At 47.4% G+C, this 14,850-nt stretch overlaps 1 protein-coding gene across 3 annotated transcripts; it reads left to right on the forward strand.

The window, feature by feature from the left end:
• The first annotated feature begins 387 nt into the window (after nucleotides 1-387).
• On the forward strand, nucleotides 388-14,577 carry LOC117425331 (CMP-N-acetylneuraminate-beta-galactosamide-alpha-2,3-sialyltransferase 2-like). Of its 3 annotated transcripts, XM_034042185.3 has the most exons (8): nucleotides 388-460; nucleotides 665-780; nucleotides 7,290-8,864; nucleotides 9,276-9,469; nucleotides 11,971-12,150; nucleotides 12,508-12,553; nucleotides 12,892-13,011; nucleotides 13,262-14,577. In XM_034042185.3, exons 3-8 carry the CDS (start codon nucleotides 8,526-8,528, stop codon nucleotides 13,433-13,435), a joined length of 1,053 nt encoding a protein of 350 aa, XP_033898076.1. In that variant the 5' UTR covers nucleotides 388-460; nucleotides 665-780; nucleotides 7,290-8,525; the 3' UTR covers nucleotides 13,436-14,577. The 3 variants fall into 3 exon arrangements, with proteins under 3 accessions (XP_033898076.1, XP_058849959.1, XP_033898075.1); XM_058993976.1 differs by lacking the exon at nucleotides 665-780 and having other exon boundaries at nucleotides 401-460; XM_034042184.3 differs by lacking the exon at nucleotides 388-460 and having other exon boundaries at nucleotides 470-780.
• The last annotated feature ends 273 nt before the right edge of the window (nucleotides 14,578-14,850 follow it).

Raw genomic sequence — 14,850 nt, forward strand, 5'->3', positions numbered from 1 at the left:
CTGTGATTCAGACACGACATCATTTTTCCGACCCCCTCCCTGATTTTCTCTGCAGATGCATTATACCTTCCAGCCAGCCTCAGAGGACTGCAGGAATTCACAGCCACGATTTCCCTTTTGATCCTGACTTATACTTCCTATTGCATGACGGGAGTTGTAGTTAAGCATTCCCAAATCCTCGGCGACTGACGTGTGCGGCAAATTCAAGACTGCAATCCCCATAACACTTGCGCTTTACGCAAGAAAAGCAGCAATGTTTACTGGGAAATGTAGTTACGCATGTTGCACGTCCTCACTGCTGTCTATTACCAGCTGGGATGTACCTGACTACAAGTACCTAAAAGCAGCTTGGTTTGTGGAATCTCTGTCTGACGGGGGTCCCTGTTAGGGGTCTGCAATAAAAACAAGAGGCTGGGCAAAGGCAGAGAAGACAGGGATCGCGTAGAACCTGAAGAAGCAGGTAGAGCTAAACATCACAGCGGAAGAAAATGCATCAGAATTACATGTATTAAAAATACATGGATGGATGCAGCTCTCGTGTCATTTTAATGATACAGTAATAATAATAATAATAATAATAATAATAATAATAATAATAATAATAATAGTAGTTACATGCATAAATATTTGGATCATTTGGCAGTGAACGCTGTTATTACTCAAGCAGGCAGATTGCACTGAATGCAGTTTTGAAGGGGATTCTCCCATCGCTGACAATCCCCCTATCCTGCCCGGGTTTCTGCTGTTCTTCGTAGCAGAGAGAACGAGCACCGCTCTGGGGTAAGTGCTCATCAGCCGAGGTATCGAGTCTCATACGGTATGTTGTACGAGCAGAACTACATCGGAGCGAACGCCGCATCCACTACAGGACGGGCAGCTCTATCACTGCCATAGCAGAGTATGTGCTTGGGGTGGCGTGGCAGTGAGCTTATTTAGTTGTTGCCGCTTCTCACTTTGGTAAGATTGAACGGTGCTCTATAAATGTGATGGCATTCTGTTGATGGAAATAGAAGACGGGCGGCATTTCTGTTCTGAGAAAGACGAGAATCACCCAGGGTGCCCCAATCTCAAGTGAGCGGCTGACGTTGCTAGACAGGCTGGTAAAGTGAGGGTGCTGAAGCAGAAGCACGAAGCTGTACAGCACCCCGGTTCAGCCCGATGCAGCCCGATGCAGCGCAGACACTGTATCAGCACCGTACTGTAGCGCTGTGTCTGTGGGGCGGGGTTCTCGTGGAAATGGCTGAAGTCGAACTACCCTGGACCACCGAACAGAATGGAGAGGCATTACTGTATGCTGAGCTGCAGCTGTACAGTACAGAGCGGAGAGATATTACTGTATGCTGAGCTGCCCTGTACAGTACAGAGTGGAGAGGTAGTTGCTGTATGCTGAGCTGCCCTGTACAATACAGAATTGAAAGATATTACTGTATGCTGAGCTGCCGTGTAGAGTACAGAATTGAGAGATATTACTGTTTGCTGAGCTGCCCTGTACAGTACAGAGCGGAGAGATAGTTACTGTATGCTGAGCTGCCGTGTACAGTACAGAATTGAGATATATTACTGTTTGCTGAGCTGCCCTGTACAGTACAGAGCGGAGAGATAGTTACTGTATGCTGAGCTGCCCTGTACAATACAGAATTGAGAGATATTACTGTATGCTGAGCTGCCGTGTACAGTACAGAATGTTGATAGTTACTGTATGTTGCCTTACTAACAGTAACAGGCTGTTACAGGTTTTTCAAAGCTTCCCTAAATACCAAAAAACAATGTTGCTGTATTATTCTATGCCTTAATACTACTACGACTAATAATAATAATAATAATAATAATAATAATAATAATAATAATAATAATAATAATAATATGGTTGAAAGTTTTCCTTCAGAATTGCCTCTGCTAGGTCAATTTCTATGATTCATGTAGAAATGCCAAAAGTAAGTCAGGAGTGGGGAGGTGGGGTGTAAATTGTTATCGTGATAAACTGTAGAATGTGTTTGCACGTACATTTAGATTTCGTTTTTCTCCTGTCGGCGTGTTACTTGATTGAGACCATAGGCTCTTTCTTACCCCATAGGGCACAGCGGATATTCTTTTGCCCCTGTAGTTTTTTTTGCTGCGTGCTGCCGAAGATGCTGGTCAGTTTGTGGAGACTTAAAAAATGATGAATTAAATATAGGCTAGGGAGTTGTTAGTTTATTTTATTTATTTATTTTGCATATAATTAAATTATATGCATTAAAAAAGGCAAGAGAGAACCAAGCGGTTATTTATTTAAGTTTTGAGAAGGATGTTAATAGGTTCATGTTGCTGCGGGGCCATGAATGGGTTTAAGATCGACACCAGCTCTCTATAAAATGTTGTTACTGTTATTAAGCACTACTAATAATTTGAAGCAGTGGCATTTAAAAATAGCAGAATCCCGTTTTCACTATATCAAAGTAGGCAAGAATGTTTTTTCTTCATTAAAAACGTGTCGTTGTTCTTTTTTGAAATACATGTTCAGCTTTCTTATTGAATCTCGTGCTACTCATTCAACCAAACCAAGGAGGAATTTGCTTGCATTGTTTAAGACGTTTTCAAGTCAGGTGAGCTTATTTGTGTATAAAAAACGACAATAGAGTCGCATTCCTTTCGCATCCAGTCAAATTACTTTAGAGACACGTATCGGAAGGTAATTAAAACACTCCTGTTCGGATTGTATTTCTCTCCACGCCATTCTGCGCAGTCTCAGCCCTTGTTATAAACACAGACAATAATGTACCCGATCTGAAGCAAGTGCAAACCGTGCCCCAGTATTAAAAGTAAAAAATATAAATATTTAAAAACTAATAAGAAATGGCTTGGTTGCAGTAGCAGCAGTTACGTTATTGTTTTAAGTTATTTTATCATGGGCAAATATTGCCCTCTAACTCAATGGACCATATTTAGAAGCAAGCACAAAGGCAAAGATTCCTATAGCAGTAAGACCATTTTAATGGTATAAAACAAGAAACAGCTCTTGACTGGTCCTTCCTAGAACTACGTTACTACTGTTAAATATATACTGTTGAAATGGTTTTATTCAGCACAAAACAAGTCTTTGCATTTACTCCAGAAAGAAGTTTTCTTTTATACACTGAGCTCAGGGACAGATTGACTGATAGGAAGTCGAATGCTAGAATTTGAACTGCATGCTGCAGAACACAACCTCTCCGTCTGAGTGCTACTCAATCAAGCCAACATGCGCTGCACACTCACAGCAAGCAATTGACACCATTAGCTAGGGAATTGCAAGAAAACACTATTGAGTAAAAGGAAGCTGGATTTGAGGAGTTCTACTTTTTCCATTTGAGATGAGCTCTATGATGACCAGATACACAGCAAGACTGTTTTTTATTTTTTGCAGTCTGATAAACATTCACAACATAGATGATGGCAGCAAGAAGGAAGTGAAGACTTTCTTCAGCACAGTAAAGGGGGGTGTTGATAATGCTGCCAATGCCTGAACAAATAAATTTTAAAAGCCCTGGTCATCCCTCCTCTAATGGGCTTGTATGTCGATACCAAGAGCCCTGGTCATCCCTCCTCTAATGGGCTTGTATGTCGATACCAAGAGCCCTGGTCATCCCTCCTCTAATGGGCTTGTATGTCGATACCAAGAGCCCTGGTCATCCCTTCTCTAATGGGCTTGTATGTCGATACCAAGAGCCCTGGTCATCCCTTCTCTAATGGGCTTGTATGTACCAATGCTTTTTGTGCTCTGTGCTCTGTGCTCTCATATTCCCATGACAATGACACAATCTCGGTTCATTTTGTCTTCGAATTGCATTGCTGTTTTAATAACAGTGAGGCATTCCCCCGCCTCAGGCCCTGTAAGCCTTGTGTGTTTTGACCCCCTGGTGTGTGTGTTATTGGTACAAGCTGATGCTAGGTTGTGTTGTAATGTACCAGTCTTTGTTTCAGTCCTGCACTATGAATCTCTAGTCACTGTTTCTGTCTCTGTTAGTATCCTATCTGCATGTCTTTGTTTCAGTCCTGCACTGTGCATCTCTTTGGCACTGCCCTGTTCCTGTGTGTGGTTTCTGGACTTCACTCCCTATGATTAACACATACAGCCTAAGCGAGGCACATTGATGCCAAGGGGCTCATTCATTCTTTCTTGGTATTTTAGCTTTAAGTTGAACTCAGCCTCAAAGTCTGAGCGTTGTGTATTTGCACAGGTCATGGATCACACCTGAATAAGCATGATTATACACTGAAGCATATCCTTAGGGTGTTAGAATGGGTAGTCATCACCAGCGACTCAGCTCAAAGGGATTCCCAAGTAAATCCAATAAGGTGAACAATTAGATCATCAGATATATTCCTGTCTGAGGCTCGGATTAGAGACTTTTTCTATTAAATTGTGTGCTTTTAAATGTTGTTCTCAATCCTGACCTCACAGACTAACAGACACAGCATGTCCTGTATGTGGTGGTTTGTGATGTGAACGCACACCCAATGTGCTCTGTGCACTCATATTCCCCTGACAAGCTGAATACAGCCTGTGAGGTCAGGATTGGGACCCACAGCCCCTTCTCACACCTGCGAGGTCAGGATTGGGACCCACAGACCCCTCTCACACCTGCGAGGTCAGGATTGGGACCCACAGACCCCTCTCACACCTGCAAGGTCAGGATTGGGACCCACAGACCCCTCTCACAAGTGCGAGGTCAGGATTGGGACCCACAGACCCCTCTCACACCTGCGAGGTCAGGATTGGGACCCACAGACCCCTCTCACAAGTGCGAGGTCAGGATTGGGACCCACAGACCCCTCTCACAACTGCGAGGTCAGGATTGGGACCCACAGACCCCTCTCACACCTGCGAGGTCAAGATTGGGACCCACAGACCCCTCTCACACCTGCAAGGTCAGGATTGGGACCCACAGACCCCTCTCACAAGTGCGAGGTCAGGATTGGGACCCACAGACCCCTCTCACACCTGAGAGGTCAGGATTGGGACCCACAGACCCCTCTCACACCTGCGAGGTCAAGATTGGGACCCACAGACCCCTCTCACAAGTGCGAGGTCAGGATTGGGACCCACAGACCCCTCTCACACCTGCAAGGTCAGGATTGGGACCCACAGACACCTCTCAGACACCTCTGAGATGTAGCTGGAGTAATCAAACACTAATGAGGGGCAGCCAGCATTGTTTATACAGCAAGCATATCCCTCTGTGCATGCAGAGCCTGGTGAGGTGTGTGTTACAGCATTGGCGCTGGGGATGGAATATTCTAGAGGTCAGAAGCCCCTGTTTGCAGGTCTCTCTCTGGCTCAGAATGGCCAGGCCTGTCCAGGGAAACCTGGCTCTGCAACAGTCTCAGTTTGATTAATTTCATTTTCTCAGAGATGCTGAGGCTGCGGAACATGGAAGGCTGTGGGAATACCAAGAGACGAGGCTTACCTTAAAGGGACTTATCATATTAACTGCAGTCCTTGGTCCTGTGTTTGTTTTGTGCTGTCAGTAACATGCACTGTTTTAAAAAGGTTGAGCGCCCCTTTCACTGGTGAGCTGCCAGGGCCCTCTGTCTCTTTTTACACAATTGTGTAATTCCATTTGCAGTTAAATGATAACTTGAATTAAAGTTCCACTCAAAGCAGCTATCCACAGCACCTGTGCAGGGACTGCTCTGCCAGCCTGGGCTCTGCATTCCCAGCCCTGCTCTCAGCCTGGGCTCTGCATCCCCAGCCCTCCTCTCAGCCTGGGCTCTGCATCCCCAGCCCTGCTCTCAGCCTGGGCTCTGCATTCCCAGCCCTCCTCTCAGCCTGGGCTCTGCATTCCCAGCCCTCCTCTCAGCCTGGGCTCTGCATCCCCAGCCCTCCTCTCAGCCTGGGCTCTGCATCCCCAGCCCTCCTCTCAGCCTGGGCTCTGCATCCCCAGCCCTCCTCTCAGCCTGGGCTCTGCATCCCCAGCCCTCCTCTCAGCCTGGGCTCTGCATCCCCAGCCCTCCTCTCAGCCTGGGCTCTGCATCCCCAGCCCTCCTCTCAGCCTGGGCTCTGCATCCCCAGCCCTCCTCTCAGCCTGGGCTCTGTGCATTCCCAGTCCTGCTCTCAGCCTGGGCTCTGCATCCCCAGTACTGCTCTCAGCCTGGGCTCTGCATCCCCAGCCCTCCTCTCAGCCTGGGCTCTGTGCATTCCCAGTCTTGTTCTCAGCCTGGGCTCTGCATCCCCAGCCCTCCTCTCAGCCTGGGCTCTGCATCCCCAGCCCTGCTCTCAGCCTGGGCTCTGCATTCCCAGCCATCCTCTCAGCCTGGGCTCTGCATTCCCAGCCCTCCTCTCAGCCTGGGCTCTGCATCCCCAGCCCTCCTCTCAGCCTGGGCTCTGCATCCCCAGCCCTCCTCTCAGCCTGGGCTCTGCATCCCCAGTCCTCCTCTCAGCCTGAGCTCTGCATCCCCAGCCCTCCTCTCAGCCTGGGCTCTGCATTCCCAGCCCTCCTCTCAGCCTGGGCTCTGCATCCCCAGTCCAGCTCTCAGCCTGGGCTCTGCATTCCCAGCCCTCCTCTCAGCCTGGGCTCTGCATTCCCAGCACTTCACGCCTCGTTAGGCTGAGGCTGCCTGTGGCCTTGCTCGCTTTGTGCTAGAAGATAATTACAGTGATTGTGCTTGGCAGGGCACAGAGAAACTTCACTGGAATGGAATTACAGCCCAAATCAGACTGAACTGACAGACTGCTTCTCTCACCCTGCCTCTCAGAGTGCTGGTAATCACACAGCCTGCCTCTATATAATGGAAGACATTGCTCTGCCATTGGCTCTGATTGTGAACTGAATTAATGATTTGAATCCCAGAGCCCCCTGTCCCCTCTATCTCATTGTGATGCTTACTCATCCTGAACTGTTCTCTCTCTTCACACTCCCTCAGTCCTTCACACACCCACACACTTATTCCCTCTCCCTTCCCCATTGTCTCTTTCAGGCTCTCTGGGGTGGTTGCCATGGAAACAGCAGACTCAGAGAGGGGGTGCTGTGACAGATCACTGTCGTAACCCATTTCAGCTGGGTTAGGCAAATGTCACATTTGAAATGTTCAGTCCCGTTTCCTTCCACACGCTTTTCCTTTGAGAGTATCCTTATCAAGCAAGGCATACTTTGCATGTGTTTCAGCCCTCACCCCAGATCCTCAGATATCATTAATTTACATTCATTTATCACCCCTTGACAGGGAATGCACTGATTGTGGAGGAAACTGCACTGGTGTCTATGCTTTTTTTCCCTCTGGGATAAATTTGCTATAATCTGAATTTCTCTCTGATCTCTGTCTTGCAGTCCCATAAGCTCTGAAATCGGGAAGAGGGAGGAGAGGAAAGAAAACCAGCCACCCTGCAGGATCTTTGGGACAAAATAGAGAATTGGAGGAGCTGAACTGGAGAGGCTAAGAGGCATTAATACACACGAGACAGCAGGCCCTTCCCTCTCTCAGTCTCTCTCTCTCTCATCTCGATATACCTCATATATACGGCTACATATTAATAGTCACCTTGGCAACCAGTCTTTCTCTGAGCACTCTCGTCTGTGAAAGACAGAGAGAGAGAGGACCAAGAGGAAGATGTGATGTTTGAAGCAGGGAGGAACGTGGATTAGCACAAAACACGCCTGTTCTGACCTCCAACAGCAGCCAAACTGAACAACAAAAAGCAACAAACAACCCCCCTACCCTTTACGGCATTGTGTGGGGACGAGGGCCGGGAGATAATCAGAAGCAAGGCAGCTGTCTGGGGGACCGCCCTACTGCAGGCTGAGGAAAGAGGACAAAGACATTCTTCTCTTTGAAAGAAAGCCAAAGGAGAGGACAGTGATGCAGGGAGAGACACCGAGGTGCTGTGAGGGGAGTGAGAGGTACTGGGCAGCGTCTGTCTGTATTTAGCCACCGTGTCAGAGAAAAAGAGGCCCCAGGACCAGTGAAGGAATTAGCAGAGAAACTGAGACAAACAAAATAACAAGCCAGGCTTTGAAAACGGGTGGGGAAGGTAGCTGACCTTTTCTGTGAAATGAAGCCACTTTTTAATAAGACCCCTGTACAGATACTGTTCAACTGACAACCAGGAAGTCTAGCCGGGACTCCTGCCTGCAGAGGAGAAGGTGCTCAGGACTGTTCAAGCTCCTTTTCACAACGTACCAGTGTGGGCTGAGTCTCTGGAGTTGAGACAATGAGGGATTTGAAGGTGCAGAGAGAAGCCAATAAGTGATTAGGAAAGATAGCAGGCACCCAATCAAACTAAAGAAAGTTTAGCCTATTGGTTGTTTAAGTCCACAGATTGTGTTTTTGTAGTCAGTGGAAGCTAAGAAGAGTTCTTCAACTACAGTGATACAGGTGGTTGGGTATAGCCAATCAGTGGATTGGGGTGGGAAGATATTAGCCAATCACTGAGTCAGAAGAGTAGAGAAGGAGTCGGGACAGCCAAGCCAATTAGTGAAACAGGTGAAAACGCAGCAGTGGAGAAAGAGAGAGTAGCCAATCCGTGGCCAGCAGGGGAAGGCAGAGTGTCCTCACTTTGTCCCACTATGCGGTGTTCTCTGCGGATGTGGGTGCTGCTGGCGTCTCTTGCGCTGCTGTTCTTCTCCTCGCTCCTCTTCTCATTGTCGCTGCGAGGGGCAAGCCTGCCCTATCTGGACCCTCCCGGCTGGGAGATGGCTCACAGGGTCAAACTGGTGCCCAGCTATGCAGGCATCCGGAGGCTGGACTCGCCAGAGGGTGCGGTGCAGCGGACCTGTGCCTGCCAGAGCTGTGTGGGGGACCCCGGCGTGTCGGACTGGTTCGATGAAAACTACGACCCCGATATCTCGCCCGTCTGGACCCGTGACAACATCCAGCTGCCACCGGATGTCTACTATTGGTGGGTGGTAAGTATTCCCCTTCCATCACATGCACATGAGCGGTCCTGAGCCACGTTATAGTCTGCATCTCCCTGTTCATAATACTCCAGAAGAGAAGAGAAGCAATGCTGGACATTCCTAACCTCATTTAGTAGCATTCTCCACTTGTGCTCCTGAACTTAGACCTTGGGATAAACCTACATGCCCTAATGAGTGCCTTCTCAACAGGAAACATTGGACTGTATAACACAGCCAGACTCCTCAAACAGCAGCACTGTACAATGCACAATTATGCTTTATTACACTGTGCTATGTTTTTACCATGGCAGACCTTTATAAGGAATTAGACACAGCTCCATAGTGCATGAGACAGGAGCCCTAGTTGACAGCACTTTGCAGCCCAGCCCCGATTCCCTCTCCTTCTCTCGCTCTCCCTAGATGCTTCAGCCGCAGTTCAAGCCTCACAACATGCAGCAGGTCCTGTCCAAGCTCTTCGAGGTGATCCCGGGCCGCAGCCCCTATGGCTCGTGGGACCCGGCCCGCTGCCAGCGCTGCGCAGTGGTGGGGAACTCGGGGAACCTGCGGGGAGTGGGCTACGGCCGGCTCATTGATGGCCACCAGTTCATCATGAGGTGAGGACCAAGGGCACCATTCAGCTCTCCGTGTTAATCAAGTGGTATTATGTGCAGTAATAATTCCTCAGCGGTCCTGAGGAGCTCTCTCACTACATGCCAGGCAGAGCAGGTCCTGGACTCTGACAGGGCAGACACAATGTGATGATCCTTGGGTTAAGATTGCTCTGTCTTAATGGAATCTCTTTCTGCCTCTGTCTCTCTCAGATAAAAGGGCTCTTTTCTTTCCCAAAGGAGAACATTAACTACATAAAATGGCACTTGAACAGAAAACCTCTGTTTACCTGAAGACCCCACGTTTAAAGCAATCAATACAAAAATAGCACAGCATGCCGAAACCAGCTCATTCACAACACCTAAAAAATGTGTCCGATTCACAGCATGGCTGAGGAAAAACAAGATGTTCATCCAGAAAGAGCTTTAGGAACTGGCAAGGATCTCCTCCAAACACACAGAACAACTGTAGCTTAGCATCCGTCTTCATTAAGAGTCATAATTAAAAAATTAAAATTAAGATATGTTTGGCATTGTGCAAATACACTACCCTAAACAAACAGATGTCTTTCAATACATGTGTACACTGCAGGATAGGAGTTTTTCTACATTTCCTTATATTACTTATATTTACTGATATTCTCACATTGTTCCAACAGTCAGTTCTACAAAGGGCACTAAAAAAGTCTGTGTTATATCGACAAATATAAGTGCATATGTATTTGTAGATTGCTCCAGAATCTTTCAGGATAGTCACGTGGGCAGGATTCATTCACTAGGGCCTTGTACGCACACTCTGTGTCTTCATTCTGGGTTGAGTGCATTGAGTTTGGGAGTGCATTGAGTTTGGGAGTGCTTTAGACTGTTTGGGAGTGCAGTTGATTTGTTTGGGAGTGCAGTTGATTAGTTTGGGAGTGCAGTTGATTAGTTTGGGAGTGCATTAGACTGTTTGGGAGTGCAGTTGATTAGTTTGGGAGTGCAGTTGATGAGTTTGGGAGTGCAGTTGATGAGTTTGAGAATGCATTAGACTGTTTGGGAGTGCAGTTGATGAGTTTGGGAGTGCATTGTGTTTGGGAGTGCATTAGACGGTTTGGGAGTGCATTAGACTGTTTGGGAGTGCAGTTGATGAGTTTGGGAGTGCAGTTGATTAGTTTGGGAGTGCAGTTGGTGAGTTTGGCTGGGTGGAAGTCTGAAGGCAGTGTCAGCCCACATAGACTGTATTAATTGACAACACTAATAGCTGATCTGACAGTTCTGTGATCAGTCTTCCTGTACTGATCTGCCTTATCGCTACCTGTGTCTGCATGGCTGATTTATAACCAAGCCAAGCACAGAGCTGCTGCTGTGAGCACTGAGTCTTATCACAGCTAAAGCAATAACTACGGCTGTTCAGCTGCCTTTCACACTTATCTGAGCAGGAGAGACGAGATGGGAGGGAAAGCAGAATTTAAACAGTAGTGAAACACATGTCTAAATGAACTGCTTGTATACCATTTACAAAATACCTGATTGAAATGAATTTGGATATGAATTTGATTCCCATCAGCAATTCATCCAGTGGAATTCAATGTGTGTGGTTGTGCTTGTGGAGTGTGGGTCTGAGAGCAGACAGTCCCTTTAATCGTCTTCCTTCCCAGCCAGAAGAGCATGCTGGCCCTCTCAGGGGGAAATGATTCATCCAGGCTAGCAGTCACCATGGCAACCGGGTTACAGTTTTCAATAACACATTTTTATTTAAAAGAAAGAATTTCCTTTGCTCACCCAGAAAAGCCCTTTCTGTGGACAGGCTCTGTCCTCTGTTCTCTGCTGGTCCTGTGTGTGCGCGTGTGTGTGTGCCTTTGCGTGTGTGTGTGTGTGTGGGGGGGGTGTCAGTGTGTGTGGGTGTGTGTGTGTGTGTGTGTGTGTGTGTGTGTGTGTGTCTCTGAGCTGCCTCTCAGTGCCCCCTCTCAGTGCCCCCTCTCAGGGTCCGTCTAGCACAGCATGGAGGCTTGGCTCTTCCAAGCCTTCTTTTCTAACCTGGTCACTGATTAAGCATGGGGAGCCACAATATAGTGTCTAGTCCACAGGCGTATTCCTAAGGAAGTGCCCAGTCTGTATTAGTGCTGAGCTGCAGCGTGAGGGAAGATTTCAGGCCCAGTCTGCTTGCAATATTTCAGCAGCAAACAAAGCTGCCTGAATCTCATACATTGTGACGTGATATAATGAGTCCCTTAAGGGGGAAATCAGTGCTGCTGTATTGTAAATAAAGCCCAGCCCTAGATTTAGAGGGACAGCCGATCATTCCTGGCACAGGAGAGACTAGGTGATCTGTTGCCTGTCAGTGGGTCTGGCCAAGTGGCTAATGATCTTGTCTTTACACCTGGTTAGACCAGCCTGTGAATTAGACATGCATTCCAGCACAGCACGGTACTGCCGTGAAGCAGCAAAGCCAACAAGTTACAGAGTGTTCACCTGGAAGGGCTGCCGATGCCTGGGCACGCATTCATGAAGAGCTTGTGTGTGTGCAGAATGAACCTGGCTCCCACACTGGGCTACGAGGAAGACGCTGGCAGCCGCACCAGCCACCACTTCATGTACCCCGAGAGCGCCAAGAACCTGCCTGCCAATGTGAGCTTCGTGCTGGTGCCCTTCAAGACACTGGACCTGCTATGGATCACCAGCGCCCTCTCCACCGGGCAGATCCGCTTGTGAGTGCACAGCGCTCTGCAGCAGCGCTGGCTTTTAAAACCTTGCATTGCATCAGTAGTGGAGGGAAGTTTTCCTTTTCAGTGTGCTTATAGAACAAGGATGGCAGCATTATTACTACATTAAGATGAGTAAATGCATCTAATAATATGACTATAATGATATCCCTTATTTTAGAAATGTTGCTGTACTGGAATTACATTAAACATGTTAACATTGCAATAGCATTCCAAAGTTAAATGTGAATCTTGTGCACTTCTTGTACAATAAAAGACCCTTGAGATTCTTGGGGGATCAGTGGCACACACTATTCCGCGGTGGTGAACTCTAACCTAGCTCCTCTCTCTCTCTTTTTCCAGCACCTATGCACCAGTGAAGCAGTTCCTGAGAGTGGACAAGGACAAGGTAAACTAGCAAACACTTAATGGACCCACATTAATAGACTGGCATCCAGAGCTGCCCAAAAACGTTTTCACTTGCCACCTGAGCAGGCCAAGGGGGTGTGTGAAGACCCCACTGCGTTGGACCCCGCTGGATCAAAGGGTGAAGGGCAGTGCCTTGGTTAAATCCTAACAAACAAAGAGTCCAATCCAGGGAGAGCTAGCTGTGTCTGTACCTGTGCGGTGCCATGTGTTATACTGTATAAACCTGAGCTGATTTTAAAGATCTCATTGCTGTGTATGGGATAGAATCGGGTTGTGTTGTGTTGTGAGGGTGTCTCTTAATCAGCTCTGTTGAACCAGGTGCAGATCTATAACCCGGCGTTCTTCAAGTACATCCATGAGCGCTGGACGAAGCACCACGGCCGCTACCCCTCCACTGGCATGCTGGTCCTGTTCTTCGCACTGCACGTGTGTGACGAGGTGAGGCTGCTTCATCTGCACCAGCACGCATTGCTGTTTCTTTAAAGACAATAGGGTTCTGTAAAGCTGCATAGTCTGTGGGGTGGGTTTCATGTGCACTGTGAAGGAGATTTAAAACAAAACCCCTGACTGGTCCAGTAGTGCCCAAGCACTGTCATTGCTGCCCACTGCTGTTCCACATCAGTAGGATGATGTATTAAAACTGGGTTGTCCTTTCTGAACCTGTCTCTCTGTCCTCGCTGCTCTCCAGGTGAACGTGTTTGGGTTTGGTGCCGACAGCTGGGGAAACTGGCACCATTACTGGGAGCAGAATCGATACGCTGGCGAATTCAGAAAAACGGGGGTCCACGATGCAGACTTCGAAGCCCAGATAATCAACTCACTGGCCGAGGCCGGCAAGATCCGAGTGTTCCGAGGGAAGTGAGCAGCCGGAGAGGGGGGCCCGGACTCTTACCTCCTGTGACAAATAGAGGAGTAAAACACGGATAGGACTGTTCTTGCATGGGAGGTGAGGGTTGTCACAATCCGAACAGGAGAGTGCATTGCTGAAAACGGACGGCTTTTCAAAGATGTCGTGGCTCCTCAGATACTCGCTGGTTTCATAGCTGCAGAGGATTCACTCTTCTATCATAGTGCGCTCCTGCTCAGCCAATAAAACCAAAAGGTCTTGTCACATGGTCGTGTGGCCCTCAGCTCTCCTGCTGTTTCCTCACAGGCTCGGAGGGAGGCAGAGACACAGCAGGGTTGGCATCACTGCCTGACACAGGCACAGCACCTGCTTCTCATGCAGTAGAGCTGCCACCTGCATAAAACACATCCCTGGAACACACACTAGGGGGAGCTGTGTTCACCTGCAGTCATATTCTTCAAATTGGAATAATTTCTTAAAATCATGTATCTTTTAAATACAGTACCTTTTACTAGAGGTAATATCAGAGTAAGCTCAGAAATCTGTGCAATAAGCACATTGACCAGACCAATGACTGGATTAGCGCTACACCACTGAATATTAATCAATATTTAGTTTTTTTGTTGTATATGTATTGCCTGTCGCATTACAAAAGCATTATGATCTGAGTCCTGCAGCTGCCCCCTAGTGTCTGTTTTTGGGATCCCCACGCTGGAAGCTGCACTGCAGAAAATGATCAAATTTGTGTTAAAGGGTGACTCAGAAATGCATCGTTATTTTTCCGTACTTCAGACCTGAGAACTATATATATTGTACTGTATAGGCCTAAGGTAAATATATCAGTAAATCAATATGTCAGCTAGGTGAACAGTTCAGATAATACCTCTTGCAGCAACACAGTCTACTTTACATTGTTGCTTATAGTTGAACATCTTGCTAGTTTTTGTTCGAGTCTGGATCTCAAACAGGAACAAGCATGTTCCTCCAATACCATGTGCATGACAGCATGATCACTGGATACATTTAAACTATATCTATTGTGAAAGATTTCACTTACTATGAGGTTTGTTTCACTGTGCCTGCTCCTGGACAGCTTTGTAATCTCACTTCAGTATCCATTGCTTTGAACAACAAGGTTTATTATTTCTGAAACTGTATGTGTTTGTGTAAGTCGTGATTTTAAAAGTCTAGTCCTTCAGATTAGGACCTCCACTGGCCTGCTGTACTCCAGATATCTATTGAAACTAGAGTGCCTTCTCAAATCTCTGAACACAAACGACATATCCTGACCAGCAGTCTATGGCAGATCAGAATGAATCTTGTCAGTACCTGATACAAAGAGAAGACTCCCAGTTATCACGTAGTTACATTTAATGAACATGAATGTATCTAAAAGGTGTTCTTTTAAATAAACAGACAGTACTTTGAGT

The sequence above is a fragment of the Acipenser ruthenus genome, chromosome 20 (genome assembly GCF_902713425.1).
Source record: "Acipenser ruthenus chromosome 20, fAciRut3.2 maternal haplotype, whole genome shotgun sequence".
Taxonomy (NCBI): domain Eukaryota; kingdom Metazoa; phylum Chordata; class Actinopteri; order Acipenseriformes; family Acipenseridae; genus Acipenser; species Acipenser ruthenus.